Source organism: Panthera pardus, unplaced genomic scaffold (genome assembly GCF_024362965.1).
Source record: "Panthera pardus isolate Hobbes unplaced genomic scaffold, ASM2436296v1 HiC_scaffold_16, whole genome shotgun sequence".
Classification (NCBI taxonomy): domain Eukaryota; kingdom Metazoa; phylum Chordata; class Mammalia; order Carnivora; family Felidae; genus Panthera; species Panthera pardus.
The window spans coordinates 2308059-2325456 of record NW_026526721.1 but is presented as its reverse complement, the minus strand read 5'-3'; the positions used below and the strand labels follow the sequence as shown (position 1 = coordinate 2325456).

Here is a 17398-nt window from a genome sequence, read left to right as displayed (position 1 = left end):
CTCCATACTCCCTACTTTTCTTTTTTTTTAAAAAAAGCCCCCATGGCCTCCAGGGAAGGCCCTCGGGTGCTGAGCCGTCTCAGCCGGTTCCACGGCACCACCGGAGGGCCTCTGCTGACACGAACCTAGCGCCGTGGCCCCGAGGGCCCAGGTGCTCCGAGCGCCACGGTCGCGGTGCTCATACCCTGCTCCCGGCCATGGCCCTCGCTCCCGTTCTTGCCTGCGCCTTCCCGCCCCCCTCACCTGTTTCTTCCTCCTCCCTCTTCCTCACCTCTTGCCTTCTTCCTTCTGCCCGTCCTGGGGTGGGATTCACGGAGACCGCGGCCCACCTCCGCCCTCCATTTCCTTCCGGGAGAAAGCAGTGGCCGCACCTTCTGCCCAAAGGTCCAGACCTGACCCGAAGAAGCCAGAAGCGGTTCTGAATAGCAGCAGTACATTCGATTCCACGTCCGGTCTTTAGTGTCCTTACCGGATTCTCTCTCGCTGCCTTTTTGGCAGATCAGTTTTGAGACCCTCACAGACGTGGTTGCCACTGTGATCCCCAGGTCTCTCCTCGGTACTGACGGGTCTCAGGTTCTCTTGTTCCCGGCGAGGGCCCCCTCAACTGTGCACCCCACAGCACCGAGATGAAGAGTGAGGGTGGAGGGGTGGGCCGTGGGGGGATCATGGAGCACCTAAAGGGAACACATCTGGTTTAGTAGGAGAAACGGAGCATCCTTTTAACCTCGCGGTAGGCCTTCCGTCCGCTGATTGTGATACTGATCGCTGTCTTTTTCCCTTTAGATAGCCTTCTGGCTGGTATCCCTCAGAAGGTAAAGTTCACTGTCACCACTGGCCATTATACAGTAAAAAACGGGGACAGCCTGCAGCTCAGCAACGCGGAAGCCATGCTCATCCTGTGTCACGCAGAGAACAGAGCAGTGATCTACTCCAACACGAGAGGTGAGGCGGCAGTCACCTGGTGAAGGCGGACCCTACCGCGTGAGGCTGTAAGGCGCCTGTCGTCCAGGCCGCGCTCAGGCGGTGTCTGAGGACCACTTCTCCCTGCAGCCCTCTCATGGCAATGGCCTGCCTGTAGGTGGGCTAGGACCCTGTCGCTGGATGGGACATTATATTTGGGGGGGGGGGGGGGGGGGGATGGACTGAGAGCCGTGCATATGTTTGGTGGCCAGGCGGTGCTGAGCTTGCTAAGGACTTGTAATGCAGCATCATGGCCTGGGTCCCTGCTCCAAGATGATGCCCTGTCAGCCTCCAGTCTCCTCCTACCTCCCCACCCCCACCCCCATCACCAAAAAGCAAAAGCAAATCAGCCTTTTTAGGCACTGGGCAGAAGCCCTCAAAAAGTCCCGTGTCCCCCGGTCCCCAGGCAGGAGGTGCGGAGAGAGGACACTGGTCCCCTTCTGGGCAGGCGTTGGTCTGGTGGTGGGACGGAGCGGGAGCACGTGATGCAGGGAAGCACACAGTAGGCCATGGGTGGGCCCTGTGGGAAGTGTCCCTTTTCTGCTTTCAGACTTAGCACAGCGACCGTTCTGTGGCCCACGGCCAGCCAGCCTCCAGACAGTATTACTGTCTTAGAGGGTTTGTTCCCGATTTTCCTGCCTCTGCCCTCCCACCTTAATCTTTTCTAGTACACTCTTCTGTACACGTAGCAGCAGCAGGAGTTGGGCTGGACCTTCACTGCTGAGCCTATCACCTACCAGCAGAGAAAGGAACAGCGGAGGGAATGTGTTAGAAGTGACTCTTTCTGTCTTTCCTAGAAAAGGCTTCTGATGCATTGCTCCGGGTTCAGTCGTCTGACAAGGTCACAAGCATCAGTCTGCCCGCTGCTCCTGCGTACCACGTGATTGAATTTGAACTGGAAGTTCTCTCTTTACCTTCAGCTCCAGTAACTGGAGGAGAGAGCAGCGTGCTGGGGATGACAGAGTCCCACGGGAAGCATAAGGACACACAGAAAGCTGGCCAGTGCATGGCTACCACAGACCACAAAGTAAGGAGGGGCTGGAATTGCTCAGCCCGGGAAGGCGGCCTCTGCCTGCCGCGCTCGCGCGAACGAGGGGGCTTCTGTTGAAGTGGCAGATTGCCCTTTCCTGATGTCACAGCCTCTCGTTGGATTTAGCATGTATAGCTTCGAATCACCCCTTCTTAGATAAGGGGTACGTCGTGCAAGGACAGAGACAAACAGGCTCTAAGTTTCCTACACCAACTCGAGAGGGAAGGACGGTTTATCGTAAGAGAGAATGTTCGCTTAGGGGAGGGAAGTTTGGGTCTGTAGTCCATTTGTCTTGATGAAGAGGCTAGGTTGAGTTCCGCGTCTTGGTGTGCTTCCATTTCTGCCCACTGAAACGCCATTAGACTTAGCCAGGAGGAAGCGCCATCATTTTACGCTTTGATGTTGATGTCGATGGACCGTTATTTGAGAGATCCATGGCTTAGGTCCACATGCACGGTCCTTCAGCTCAAGGACTGCGTAGCTGCCGTTGTGCTCATTCGGGCATGTCCATGTCTTGCCACACAGATGTCACTTCTGAGGGTTTTTAATGGCCCCACAGGACTGTACGTATCTGTACACCTTAAAAAGCTGCTGCCGGTGGGCCTGGCTTCCAGTCACCCTGAATCTGCGTGCTGAGACCCTCCGCTCCGGGACAATGACAAGTCTTGGCACACCCTCCACTGCGGGAGGTATCAAAGACACAACAGGTGCTGGGACAGCACGAAGGTTTGAGTGACAACCGAAAGCCGGGACGGGACTAAATGACGAGGTTCGTCTCCTACACGAGGCCGCTCCTTCCAGACTGGGAGAGGGGGGTGTTCCCAGTTGGTATCGAGACCAACTCAGACAGTCCAGCGAAATGGACAAACAGGAATATGTTCCCAGGAAAGAACAAGATAAAACCTCAGGAAAAAGCATCTCAGTGAGACGGAGACAGTTTGCCGATAAGGAGTTCAAAGTGATGGTCACGAAGACGCTCACCAAACAGGAGAAAAACCAATGGACACAAAACCTCAACAGAGGTGGGAAATATAAGAACGTACCAAAGAGAAATCGCAGAGTGAACAACAGAACGGCTGAACTGAAACACAGACCAGATGAAGCAGAAGAAAGGATCAGCCACTCGAGGTCAGTGGAACTCAGTCAATGAGAGCAGCAAAAAGAATGAAAAAAAGTGAAGACAGTTAGGAGCTCCTAAGACATCAAGTAGACTAATATTTGGATCATGGGGCTTCCAGAGGAGGAGAGAGAAAGGGTCAGAAATCTCCTTGAAGAAGTAATGGCTGAAAACTTCCCTCATCTGGGGAAGGAAACAGGCATCTAGATCCAAGAAGCCCAGAGAGTTTCAAGGAAGAAGAACCCAGAGAGACCCACACCAAGACACCTTATAATTACCTACCAAAAAGTAAAAGCCAGGAGAGACTCTTCAAAGCAGCAAGATGAAAACCACTTGTTATGTACACGTACGTGATGCTGAGTTATCGGCAGACTTTTCAGCAGAAACTTTTCAGGCCAGAGGCAGAGGCACGATACATTCAAAGCACTGAAAGGAAAATCTGCAACCAAGAATACTCTCCCCGGCAAAGTTACGACTCAGAAGTGAAGAAGAGAGAAAGGGCTCTCCGGAGAAACAAAAGCTAAAGGGGTTCATCACCACTAACCCGGCCTTGTTACGGGGAATTCTTTAACTGAAAAGAAAGGGTGTTCACGAGAACACATGTGAGAGAATAAATCTCACTGCAAAGGTAAGAATATAGTAAAAGTACTGGGTTAATCAGTTATAAAGCTAATGTGAAGGTTAAAAGACCTAAGTAGTAAAAATAACTACCATTATAATAACTCATTAAGGAACACACAGATAAAAAGATACAAAGCATGACTCAAAAGTATCAAATGTGGGGGCGAGGAAGAGTAAAAGTGTTGAAATTTAGAATGGGATCAAACTTCAGTATTAACTGAAAATAGATTGTTACAGATACAAGGTGTCACATGTAAGCCACGTGGTAGCCACAAAGCCAAACCCTGTAGCAAATACACAAAAAAGAAAGAAAAGGAACATAAGCATACCACCAAAGTCATCAAAGCACAAAGATAACAGAAAAGAAGAAAAGAGCAGAGAGAAACTACAGAAACGGTCGGAAAACAACAAAAATGGCAACAGGCATGTGCCTGTCAGTAATTGCTTTAAACGAACTCACTCTGTGTCCAGTCAAAAGACACAGAGCGGCTGAATGGGTAAAAAACGCGAGACCCGTGTATATTCTGCTTACAAGAGGCTCACTTCAGATACAGGGACACACACAGACTGAAGTGAAACCAAATAAAGAGATCAAAAATCTAGAACAGCTAGACTTCCATCAGACAAAATAGACTTTAAAACAAAGACTATAATAAGAGACAAGGGGGAGAGTGTTACTTAGTGGGGTCAATCCAACAAGAAGATACCACACTTGTAAATGTTTGTGTGCACAACACGGGAGCAGCTAAGTATGTAAAGCAAATGTTAACAGACCTACGGGGAGAAATGGACAGCAATACAATGATAGTAGGGGATCTCAATGCCCCATTTATATCAATGGATAGATGATCCAGACAAAATCAGTAAGGAGACATTGGCCTTAAGTGATACATTAGACCAGATGGACTTAACAGATGTTTACAGAACATTCTGTCCACAGGCAGCAGAATACACATTTTTTTCAAGTGCACATGGAACATTCTCCAGGATAGATTGTATATTAGGCCACGAAACAAGTCTTAACAAATTTAAGAGGATTGAAATCACGTGATGCATCTTTTCTGACCCCAACAGTATGAAACTAGAAATTAATTACATGAAGAAAACTGGGATATTCACAGATATGCGGGGATTAAACAACAGGTTACTGAACAACCCCTAGGTCAAACAAGAACTCAAAAGAGAAATCCAAACATGCTTTGCGACAAATGAAAATGGAGATGGGACATACCCAAATTGGCCAGATATGGCAAAGGCAGGTCTAACAGGGACGTTTGTAGGGATAAATGCCCACCTCAAGAAACCGGAAGTCTCAAGTAACCTAACTTTACACCTGAAGGGACTAGAAAAAGAGGAACAAAGCCCAGAGTTAGTAGAACGAAAGAAATAACAAACGTTAGAGCCGAAAGAAATGAAGCAGACTAAAAAGGCAATAGGAATGATCAATGAAACTGGGAGCTGGTTCTTTGAAACAATACAATCGACAAACTTTTAGCTAGACTCACCAAGATAAAAAGAGAGAGGACTCAAATCAGAAATCAAGGAGATGTTACAACTGACACCACAGAAATACAAAGGATCACAAGGGACTGTTATGGACAATCGTATGCCGACAAATCGGGCAACCTAGAAGAAAGGGATAAATTCCTAGGAACATACCGCCTACCAAGAGTGAACCATGATGAAACAAAATCTGAACAGAATGATTACTAGTAAGGAGACTGAATAAATAATCAGAACCTCCCAACAAATGAAAGTCCGGCCAGAAGTTTTCACTGGTGAAGTCTACAGAATGTTCAAAGAAGATGTGTTAATTCTTAGCACATTCTTACCACAGTTCTTAAACTCTTCGAGAAAACAGAAGAGGGGGGATGTCTTCCCAACTCATTCTACGAGGCCCGCATTGACCTGGTACCGAAACCAGAAAAGGATGCCACAAGAATAGAAAATTACAGGCCAGTGTCTCTGATGCGCACATGTGCAAAAGTCCTCAACAAAATATTAGCAAGCCGTATTTAACAATACACTAAAAGGATCATACACAGGATCAAAAGGGATTTATTTCAGGGATGCAAGGATGGTTCACCAGCCACGAATCAGTCCGTGTGCTACACCATGGTAACAGTAGCGAAGTGAAGGGTGGAAATACACACAGGAAAGGCATTCGGCAAAATTCGACATCCATTTATGGTAGAAACTCGCAACAAAGTGGAGATAGAGGGAACATACCACAACGTAATAAAGTCCACATATGACAGGCCCGCAGCTAATAACGTGCTTGACGCTGAAAGCTTTTCTTTTAAGATCAGGAGTGAGACAAGGATGCCTGCTCTTGTCACTTTTATTCCACACGGTACTGGAAGTCTTTGCCAGAGCAGTTAGGCAAGAAAAAAGAAATAAAACGCATCCAAATCGGAGGGAAAGAAGTAAAATGTCACTATTTGCAGATGGCATATTGCGTGTATAGATATATGTGTATATATACATATATATATACATACATATATGTATATATACACACACGCACATAAAGCTCTAAAGGCTTCATCAAAAAGCTTCAATTCAGTAAAGGTGCAGGATACCAAATGAGTATGCAGACATCTGTTGTGGTTCTCTATACTAATGATGAGCTATTGGAAAGAGAAAGAAAACAATTCTATTTACAATTGCATCTAAAAGAAGAAAATACCTAGCAATAAATTTAACCAGGGAGGTGACAAACCCACATACTGAAAACTACAAAACAGATGAGCATAAGGGAATACAAAAATATAAAAATAATAGAAAAATAGGGAGGGGTACAAAACATAAGAGAGTCTAAAATACCGAGAGCAAAATGAGGGTGGCTGGAGGGGTTGTGGGAAGGGGGATGGGCCAAACAGGCAAGGGGCTCTGAGGAGGACACTTGGGGTGAGCACTGGGTGTTGTGCGTGGGGGACAAATCACTGGATTCTACTTCTGAAATCGTTATTGCACTAGATGCTGACTAACTTGGATGTAAATTTAAAAAATCAATCAAGTAAGTGAACTTTAAAAAAAAAAAAAAAGAAAACTACAAAACTTTGATGAAAGAAATTGAAGAAGATACAAATACATGGAAAGATAACCTGTGCTCTTGGATTGGAAGATTTAATACTGTTAAAATGCCCGTAACTACCCAAAGCAATATACAGATTGAGTGTAATCCCTACCGAAACTCCGATGGCATTTTCCGTAGAAATAGAACAGAGAATTGTGAAATGCATGAAACCACAAAAACCCCAAATACCCACCACTTTCTTGAGAAAGAATAAAGCTGTGGGCACCATGCTCCCTGACTTCAAACTATATTACAAAGCTATAGTAATGAAAACATTATGGTGTTGGCATAAAAGCACACACACAGACCAGTGGAACAGAATGTAGAGTGCAGAAATAAATGCACACATATATGATCAGTTTATTTATGACAAAGGAGCCAGGAATGTGTAATGGAGAAAAGACAGTGTCTTCAAATAAATGGTGCTGGAAAAACTGGGCAGCTACATGCAAAAGAATGAAGCCGGACCCCTGTCTTACGCACAAAAAAATAACTCAAAATGGATTAAAAGCTAGAATGTAAGACCTAAAGCCATAAAATCCTAGGAGAAAATAGGTGGTGAGCTCCTTGACATTGGTCTTGGCAGTGATTTTATGGATCTGACACCAAAAGCAAAAATTAACAAGTGGGACCACAGCAAATAAAAAAGCTTTTACACAGCAAAGGAAATCATCCGCAGAGTCAAAAGACAACCTACCGAACGGGAGAAAATATTTTCAAATCGTATGTCTGATAAGGTGGTAATACCCAAAATATATCAAGGACTCCTACAACTCTAGCAAAAGCCCCCACAACCTGATAAAAATGGGCAGAAGATCTGAATAGACATTTTTCCAGAGAAGACACACAGATGCTCAACATTACTAGTCAGGCTGATGGGATGTGCAGAGACGGAGCCCTCGTGCGCTGTTGGTGGGGATGCAGACTGGGGCGCTGCTCTGGAGAACAGTATGAACGTGCCTCAAAACGTTAAGAATAGGGGCGCCTGGGGGGCTCAGTCGGTTGAGTGTCCGACTTAGCTCAGGTCGTGATCTCACGGTTTGTGGGTTCGAGCCCCGCATCGGGGTCTGTGCTGACAGCGCGGAACCTGGAACCTGCTTCGGATTCTGTGTCCCTCTCTCTCTGCTCGTCCCCTGCTCACCCTCTGTCTCTCTCTTTCTCTCTCTCTTTCTCTCAAAAATAAACATTAAAAATAGAACTACCCTACAATCTAGCAATTCTACTTCTGGGCATTTATCCAAAGAGAATGAAAACAGTTACTTGAAAAGGTATCTGCACCCCCGTGTTCACTGCAGCTTTATTTGCAACAGCCCTAAGTGTCCAGCGATGGATGAATGAATGGATAGAGCAAACATTGTGTAGATGCACCGTGGAATATTACCCACCGTAAAAAAGAAGGAAATCTTGCCATTTGCAATCTTGCCATGGACCTTGAGGACGTTACGCTCACTGAAATAAGACAGAGAAAGACAAATACCATACGATCTCTCTTCTCTATGGAATCTAAAAACAACTAAAACCAAGCTCATAGATAGAGCAGACCGGTGGATGCCAGAGGCAGGGGTGAGAGATGAGGCATAGGAGAAATGGGTGAACTGGGTTTTTTTGGTTTTTGTGTGTTTTTTTTTAGTTGAAATAAGTTGAATAATTAAAAAAAAAAAAATGCGTTAAACCAGTAGGATAACAGGCTATAACACACACAGTCATCTCAGAGAGATGAGGCTTAGAACACGAGACTGGTCAGCACCTCAGGGATAATGTTTTAATTTTCATTCCTTGAAATTTTCTTCCCTTATCTGGTAACAGAGTTCAGGAGGTGAAGTTGATACTTACTTCAACGTGAGCACGAAACCAGGGCTGGATGAACATGCGTCTATGCTCTGTGTCATTTGTTCCAGGGGGAAGTAAAAGGAAGCTTGAAGCAAGGCTCGTGCCCTTATTGGAGTTATCAGCTGGGTCCACACCGCGCCCCCAAAGTGCTTGCTTCTCTGTTATGTAGTCGTTGTCGTGTGGATTATTTGGATAATTCATTTTGTAACAGTGATTGATCATGTCGACTTGACAGAACGCTTTGTTATAACCTCCCGCACGTTCAAAACCGCCTTTGGCGTCCCGGCCACGTTGGTGTGGGAAGAGCGAGGTGGCGCTGGTGTTCCTTGCCACGGCATCAGCTCTGGAGCTTTGGAGACCGTTCTGGTGACTCCACACATTTGGCCGCTTCCGTGTTTATTTTTCTCGTCTGTGTACGTAGTTTTATGTTTCTCCTTTGTTCGTGCATGTGATTAATGGAGGTTTGCTTTCTAAATAAGAAGTGGCGAGGCCATCGAATGTCTAAGAGATTGGCAGCCACCGCTGGTTTGGATGGATGGTTTGGCGGTGGCTGTGGTCGTCGAGTGGTCTGAACGCGTGTCCCTCCGTCTCTCCTCAGGTGTCCATTGACTGCCCGTGGTCCATCTACTCCACCGTCATCGCCCTGACCTTCAGCGTGCCCTTCAGGACCACACACTCTCTTCTGTCCGCCGGGACACGGTAAAGGTGGCCCCCAGGCCTTGCTCCTGCCCCACGCCCTCCTCCACGGAGCCCCTGGCTGCGCAGAGCTCGGCCTCAGGGACACTGAGCATGTTTTCTTACGTAACCGTGACGCCGCTTTCCACGTGTTGAGATTCACAGGGATTTCCTGCTGCTCTGTAACAGCCGGTCCGGATTCACATTTCCCCAGATGTCTCAGAAATGCCTTTGTGCGGTTAGGATGTGGGCAGTGGGATCCAAAGCAAGGCCCCAGTTGATTATTAGAGACTTTCTTCTCTCCTGTTTCTCAAGCCAGCGACCCATTGACAAACTTGGGTCATTTCTCCTCTAGAAGGTCCACCATTCTGAACTTGACTGGTCACGATCTTGTGGGTTTGTGTAACTGTTTCCAAAGGCAGCCGCTGGTTCCGTCTGAGCCAGGATTTCAGCCCCAGCACTACTGACGCTCGGGTCTGGTAGCTCCTTGTTTGGGGGGGGGGCCGCGGGGCTTCTGCACACCCCCGCCGCTCCCGTTTTATGCCCGTGGTCCTCCCCATCCTCCCCACCCCCACTGTGGCCACCAGAAGTGTCTTGAGGTGTAGCACCACGTCCCCTGCAGGGGCAAAACCGCCTCCAGGGGGAAGCGCTTCTGCTCTAGAAGCCGGGTTCGATTCTGATTCGGCCGTTGGACGCGAGTGCTTGGAGGCGGAGCCCTGTGCCGTGTGTCCCCGCCAGGAGACCGCGTCCCGCTGTCCCACCATAAGTGGTGACGTGCACACTGCTCCCTGGGCTCAGGGCTGAGTCTGGCCTCTCGTCACAAGATTCCTTTTGTTTTCATCCGTTGATGACCTCGGCTGACCTTTGCATCATTTGGGTCAGACCCAGAGCAGAGCCTGGGTCGCTTTATTCAGACTTGTCTTCGTGTGCATCAGGGGTCGACGTGGACCCCGCACTTCGTTTCTCCGGGACCGTCACTCTCTCCAGCCTAACTCCCCCGCAAGCTGCTGCGTGTGCAGAAGTCCAGTGACAGCCGTGTAACGGCACTGGGTCAGAAACAGAACGTTCTTTGGCCCGGTTTTTCTCAGAAGCAGCTTGCTTGGGGAGATTGGGTTTCGGTGGGGACACTTTCCCCCGTAAAATCGTAGGTGGAAACACACGTAACAAGTGTTCCTACTTCACTTCCCCAGGAAGATCTTCTCAAGAAACCAGAGTACGTTTACCGAAGTTCTCAAGTTTCAAAATCATATTCTTTCTTTTTCTGCTTCAGGAAGTACATTCAAGTTTGTGTCCAGAATTTGTCGGAACTTGACTTTGAGCTGTCGGACGGTCACCTCGTGGATCCTGACAGTAACGCCGACCTACGGCTGGTGCCGCTGAACGCGAAGTCCCCACAGGTAACGGCTCTCTGGGGTGGAGCGTCCACCCCCGGCAGGAAACGGCTGGGGCCGGGGTGCGACGGTGGTTCCAGCAGGTTTTGATGAAGACGTAGTCTGCCGTAGAGTGAGCCTTGCAGCCCCGAGAGTGACGTCCCGGCGATAAGCGCGTCTGCTCTGAAACGGCCGCGTCGTTGCCGTGACGTGCGTGCCGTGCCTCCTGCGGGCTGGGCGGCACGGGGCGGATTGGGGACAGTGCTCTCTGCGTTCTGAGAGGGGTTCAGCCTTAAGCTTGCCCTGCTGTGTGCACAGCTTTCTGGGAACACCTGTCCGTGTCCGAGGAAGACCTCTTGTGTCCGTGTAGCTTTGTAAGTCGTCCCACCCGTGTTCGCGCTGCCCTGCTGAGCGCAGACCTTGCCGTCGCAGACGTTCAAAGGGTTTCTCAGGATGTGTGATCTGTAGCATTTTTGAAGGACTTCCCCCGGCTAAGAGCTGACCCATTTCAGATGCTGGCCCAGTTCGTCCCTGTGCTCACGGGCGGTGCTCGTGCTTCATTCGGGCTGATGTTAAGTCTAAAGTCATTGGCCTGAACGGAAAGGCGACCTTTGCCATCGGTTGGTGGCATTTCCCAGTTTGGAAACGTACGAGGCACTGTGCACTGATAAACGTTCTTGCAGCACTTTTATGGTCCCCTGTGCCACGAAGCGTACGGAGTCAGAGAAGATTAAAACCTTTAACTGACTTGGCGCAGTCTTCCAGTGGAGACGGGCAGGAGGACCGTGGGGCACGGGCGGGAGCACCAGGAGGCGGGTCCCGGCGGCGGGCTCGGAGCGCGGCTTGGGGCGCGCAATGACAGTGACTCTTTCTGCAGCACATCCACAGCAAGCAGTCAGTGTTCTTTGTGTGGGAGCTGAAGTGGACGCGAGAGCCTCCGCCTTCTCTGCGCTGCCGGTTCTCCGTTGGATCCTCCCCGGCTTCGGGAGGACGGCTCTCCATCCCCTTAAAGCCGTACACTTACGAATTTCGAGTGGAAAATTTTTTCGTACGTATCGCATCATTTTTTGGTGGGAGTGTGGGGTGGGAAAATGGAAGGTGGCATCATACTCCTTTCAATTAAGAAAAAATCGGATAGAAAAAAGTCAGAGTAATGAGGCAACAGGTCAAGGAAAATAGTTAACACTTGGAGTAGCTCAGTCGTTGGCCGATTTATTTTAGACCCGCGGGTCCTTTTCGGGTGACATGTGTGGTCCTGGCGCAGGCCTGCCGGTGGCCTTCAGATGGGTGTTTATAAAGACCCAAGGCTCCTGATCTCTGCTCCCTTTTCTCTCGCCCACATTCAGAATGTCCTGGAACTATTTCTTAGGGTCCTTTCATCCTGATCCTGGCTGCCGCTCAGGGGGGGTTACTTTATAAGGCACATCTCTGATTTTTTAAAAGAAAAGCTGACAATATGTAGAAATTGACTTCACGAGTATTGCGAAGACGTTCCCATAACCTGCGCATGAAGCGTGGAGCTGAATGTAGCCTTGAGCTAGATGAGGACACGCGGCTGTGTGTTCGTTTCTTTGGTGAGACGCTGGATGTCGTGTCAGGGAAATCAAAACGCAAATACACGAGTTTGTGCTGTTTCCTTCCCTTCTCTACTGCTGAAGTTGTCGGGCACTTTGAGGTGTGTTTGTGTGTGTGGCTCTTGCTATGTAACCCCTTTCAGCCAAAAGACTGTTTTATTTCACTGTCTTTATCAGACTTAGATTGCGGTGTAGTCACCAGCAGGATTCGTCTTTTCGTGGCACAAGCAGGAGGCTTTTTGGTGTTTTAACACCAGCGCCACGGCCACTCCTGTGGTGCAGAGGCGGTGACTGTGTCTGGCCTGCTTATTACCACGCGGTAACTTGCCCGCGGTCACGCTGTGGCTTCTGGCTTTGCTGCTTCCTCTCCACGTGGAGAGCACAGAGACATTTCTGGTGGATTCTCTGGGGCGCTGGGTGGCTCGGTCCGTTAAGCGTCCGACTTCGGCTCAGGCCACAATCTCGCGGTCTGTGAGTTCGAGCCCCACGTCGGGCTCTGTGCTGACGGCTCGGAGCCTGGAGCCCGCTTCGGATTCTGTGTCTCCCTCTCTCTCTGCCCCTCCCCGGCTTGCTCTGTCCCTCTCTGTCTCTCAATAAGAAATAAACGTTAAAATAAAATTAAAAAAAGAAAACGCATTCTGTGAGGCCCAGAAATAAAGACGCCACTTTTTTTTAAGGAAAGCTGTTTTGAGATTGAGATACACACTCTATACACCGTGAATTTCACCCATTCGAAGTAGACAGTTCAGCACAGTCGGCGTATTGACAGAGTTATGCAGCCATCATCATGGTCTCATTTTATTTTTGTTTTTTAAATGTTTATTTATTTTGAGAGAGAACGAGAGTGTGAGCAGGGGAGGGGCAGAGAGAATCAAGCAGGCTTCCACACTCAGCATGGATCCCAGTGTGGAGCTCGATCTCACAACCCTGGGGTCTGACCTGAGCCAAAATCCAGTCGGACACCCAACTGACCGAGCCACCCAGGCGCCCCCAGGCTCTCAGTTTAGAACACTTCAGACGTTTTGCTTTATTTATTTTGTTTTTTAAATTTTTTTTAAGTGTTTCTTTATTTTGAGAGGGAGAGAGCGAGCACGAGGCGGGAAGGGGCAGAGAGAGAGGGAGAGAGGGAATTTCAAGCAGGCCCCACGCTGTCCACACAGAGCCCGACGTGGGGCTTGATCTCACAAACTGAGATCGTGACCTGAGATCAAGAGCGAGACTTTCAACCGACTGAGGCCCCCCACTCTCCGCCCCGGGCGCCCCTTCATTTTAGAACACTTTGATCTTTCTGGAAAGAAACCTTCTACCCCAGCCCTAGGCAACCTGCAGATCTGCCTGTTCCAAACACTTCCTACACACGGGAGCGTGTCCCGCGGCTCTTTCTGCGACTGGCCTCTTTGCCTTGGCAGGCTGTTCCCAGGGTTCACACATTGTGTTGCTTAGATCAGACTTCAGACTTCAGTGGAGGAAGAGTATTCCTCTGTGTGCATAGACCACGTTTCCTTTCCCAGTTGTCGGTGGCTGGCCATCTGGGTTGTGTCCGCCGTGGAGGGGACACACGTGGCGGGGGCTGTTCCGAACAGTAATGCCGTGCGAGTCCCCGTGCGAGTGTTTGCGAGTCAGCTCTGGTGGGCGGATAACCGGGTGGGGTTGCCCTGTCCTGTGGCAACTCTGTTTAGGGTTTTGCGAAGTTGCCGCGCTGGTTTTCAAAGGGACACCGTTGAATACCCCCCAGCAGCGTGTGAGCTCTGGGTCTGCACATCCACACCGACACTTGTTTTGGTGTCTCCTTGCTTCTAGCCGGCCCCGGGGCCGTGAGGTGGCATCTCACCCTGGCCCTGTTGCCACACTTCCCTGACGGTGAATGATGCCAATCGTCTCTCGTGCACTTCTTGGCCGCTTGCATTTTTTTCCTTTGGAAAGACGTCTGTTCGTATCCTCTGCCCATTAAAAACAAATTTTTTTTAATGTTTATTTATTTTCGAGAAAGAGAGAGAGAGACAGAGCATGAGTAGGGAAAGGCAGAGAGAGAGGGAGACACAGAATCCGAAGCAGGCTCCGGGCTCCGAGCTGTCGGCACAGAGCCTGACGCGGGGCTCAGACCCACGAACCGCGAGATCGTGACCTGAGCCGAGGTCGGACGCTCAACCCGTTGAGCCACCCAGGCGCTCTGGATGGATCCTCTGTCTTCCCGTCCCCCTCTCTCTGCCCCTCCCCTGCTTGCCCTCTTTCAAAAATAAACAAGCATCCCCCACCCCCCCCACCCCCCCAAAAAAGAGAGAGACTGAGGTGCCTGAGGTGGGGACTTGGCAGGCACGCCGTCCCTCCAGGGCGGTTGTTTAGGGGCCGCGCGCAGCAGCTCTGCTGGCTGACTCCGCGAAGGGCTGAGCCGGCCCCTTCCCTCAGCCCTCTGGCACGTCTGTGGGCAGCACCCCCGTGGCCTAGAATAGCGTTTCTCCAGGTTGTTTCTGCATCTGTGCTTGTCTGTCTCTTTCTTGCCCAGACGTTATATAACGTGAGAGCTGAGATCCTGCCCCCTTCGGGAACGGAGCACTGTAGGACGGGCTCGCTCTGCTCCTTGGAGGTGTCCATCACGCGGCTCTCCGACCTCTTGGAGGTGGATAAGGATGAGGCGCTGACAGAATCCGACGAGTATTTTTCCACCAAGCTTATGTATGAAGGTAGGTCTGGAGGCATCTTTTCCCCTGGCTGTTGTGCTAATCCAGTGCTTGAAGTGATGGTGCCCTCCCTTTCTCAAAGTATAGTGTTCTTTGTCTGAAGAGAGAATGTTCTAGAATCGAAAAAGCTCATTTGAATGTTGCATTGTATAGCAGCTTCCTAGGCTGGCAGGATGTTGGACTTGGTTCTGGGGAGTCATTCTTCCTACAGGTATTTTTAAGCAGTCGTTGGGCTCAGTGCTGAGAACACGGGGGCCCCTAGAGCTGCCGTCCCTCTCTGCCTGGGGCTCGGGGCCTTCCCGTGGCCGTGGAAGCGAGGCCAGAACTCTGGCGCTCAGCGGCCCGTGCGCCCTGGAGTCCCTGCCCCTGTCCTTTCCCCTCTGGCCTTCTGGAATCCCCCGCTCCGTCCCCCACCTGACGCTGACCCCCGCCTGGGCCCCTCTGCTCGCTGACTCCCCCCAGAAGCCCCGCTCCGCCTCCGCCAGGGCCGTCGGCGTGGAGTGTCGGGACCTCTTAGGCTCTAAAAAGCGGTTGAGGAGCCAAATATTTCTTTCTTTAGCTACTTAGAAAATAACATCACACGAACTCATGCTTGAAAAATAGCTGTTTTCGAAAACAAGACAAAACAGTGAGAAGGGGCGCCTGAGTGACTGTGGGTTAAGCATCTGACTTCAGCTCAGGTTCTGCGCTGACAGTGCAGAGCCAGCTTGGGACTCTCTCTCTCTCTGCCCCTCCCCATCTCATGCTCTCTTACTCTCAAAATAAATAAACTGGAAAAAAAAAAAGAGAAAAGAAAATAGATGGATGACCTTGATTTGAGTTCTTTCAAATCTGTCTGATTCCTGGTTCCACGGAAGGCAGCTGAGCCTTCCTTTCTGCCGACTCGGTCTGCGGTGACGCATCGTGCCGGCTGGAGTGCGTGACGGGACCCCAGGCCCGCGTAGATCTGTAGTTGGTACAGGGCAGTATTTTAAACAACCTCCTGTGATACTACACCAAAACGTGACAAGTGCTGGGCTTTTAGAGGTCAGTTACGGGGTGGAGTCTGAAATCACGTGAATGAACTTTTCGTACTCGGTTTCTTTAGATCCTTTGACCTGGCTTGTGGTTTGACTCTTTCTTCTTCCTTTTTTTTTTTTTTTTTTTTGAGAGGGAAAGAGAGAGTGTATGGTGCAGGGGCGTGTGGGGAGAGGCAGAAGGAGGGGGAGGGAGAGAGAGAGAGAGAGAGAGAGAGAGAGAGAGAGAGAGTCAGTCCCAAGCAGGCTCCACGCGCAGGGCAGAGCCCAACACGGGACTCTGTGTCACAACCATGAGATCATGACCTGAGCCGAAATCAAGAGTCACATGCTTAACCAACTGAGCCACCCAGGCGTCCCTGGCTTGTGGTTTGAAAGGCTCTTCTACCCAGGCAGCATTTTGTGACACCATGGCTTGGTCCCTTGGGAAATGGGCCTCCTGATGCACGTGGACCTGCACGCGCTGTCACCTTCTGTTCTACCGAATGACGCGTTCGCACCCATTTCCAGCTCCCGCTGAGCTCATTAGGGTGGTCTGAGTCCTGGGACACTGCCTGGATCCCAGTGGCAAAGCCAAGCTTTCCAAAAGCCCAACTTTGATCAGAGTTTGAGATTGTATCGTTGGCACCTTGGAAGTGACGGCGGGCTCCCGCCACTCGTTCCCGAGACCACATCTGCCGAATTCCCCAGACTGAACGGCACCGCTGATGCCGTCCGCGGTGAGCTCGGTAGTCTGTGACCTGTGCTGCGCCCGTGTCCACATGCTGAGCTACCGGAGACGGTGCCTCGGGGAGCCCAGGGTGAGGAGCACACAGGACCTCCCTCTAATGCTTTGCAAGCTCTTGTGAGTCCGTAACTGTTTCTGAGTTAAAGTTAAAAAGATGTTTACTTAAGGGTTGCATTTAATAAAACTAACTTGACTGCTTCAGGAAGGACCTGCTTAAGTAAAACTGGCAGTTTTTATCCCCAGATGTGTGGTGTTGGGGAGCCCACCGCCACGACTCTCCCGCCTGTGGGGCCTCGGTTCACGCTGGGACCCGCGGTCCTGCCCGCCCGGCGCGCAGGGCAACACGGGGGGTGGGGGGAAGGCGGGAGTGTGAAGGCAGCGTTGGCCCCGTGCTGCCCTGGGGACCACGCACAGAACCACTCCAGCGTGTCCCTCCCACATGCCGCTCGGCCTCAGCGTGTCCTTTGGTACCACCTGTCCCCAGAGGCTCCTCCTCCCCATCTGTAGGCAGCCTGCCCTCTGCTGCCCCTTCTTTGCTGCTCGTGAAGCTTCTAGTCCTTGAAGCCCCTTGGCTCCTGCTTTGCGTCCCCTTACAGAGGGGACGCCGTAACCTCTCTGCAAGGTCATCCACTTCTTGAGGACAAGGCTCCTCTCCTTTTTGCTTTTGAGTGCCTTCCCAGTTGGGGATTCACATCGTGCCGAGGGACCTCACATTTGTGTT

At 50.4% G+C, this 17398-nt stretch overlaps 1 protein-coding gene across 1 annotated transcript in view; it reads left to right on the top strand.

The window, feature by feature from the left end:
* TRAPPC10 (trafficking protein particle complex subunit 10) overlaps nt 1-17398 on the top strand; it is an 86572-nt gene that overhangs the window by 66492 nt on the left and 2682 nt on the right. Inside the window, 6 exon segments of the mRNA XM_053902986.1 lie at nt 784-942; nt 1758-1987; nt 9236-9336; nt 10583-10709; nt 11560-11730; nt 14760-14937. Of these exon segments, the coding sequence (XP_053758961.1) occupies nt 784-942; nt 1758-1987; nt 9236-9336; nt 10583-10709; nt 11560-11730; nt 14760-14937 (966 nt within the window).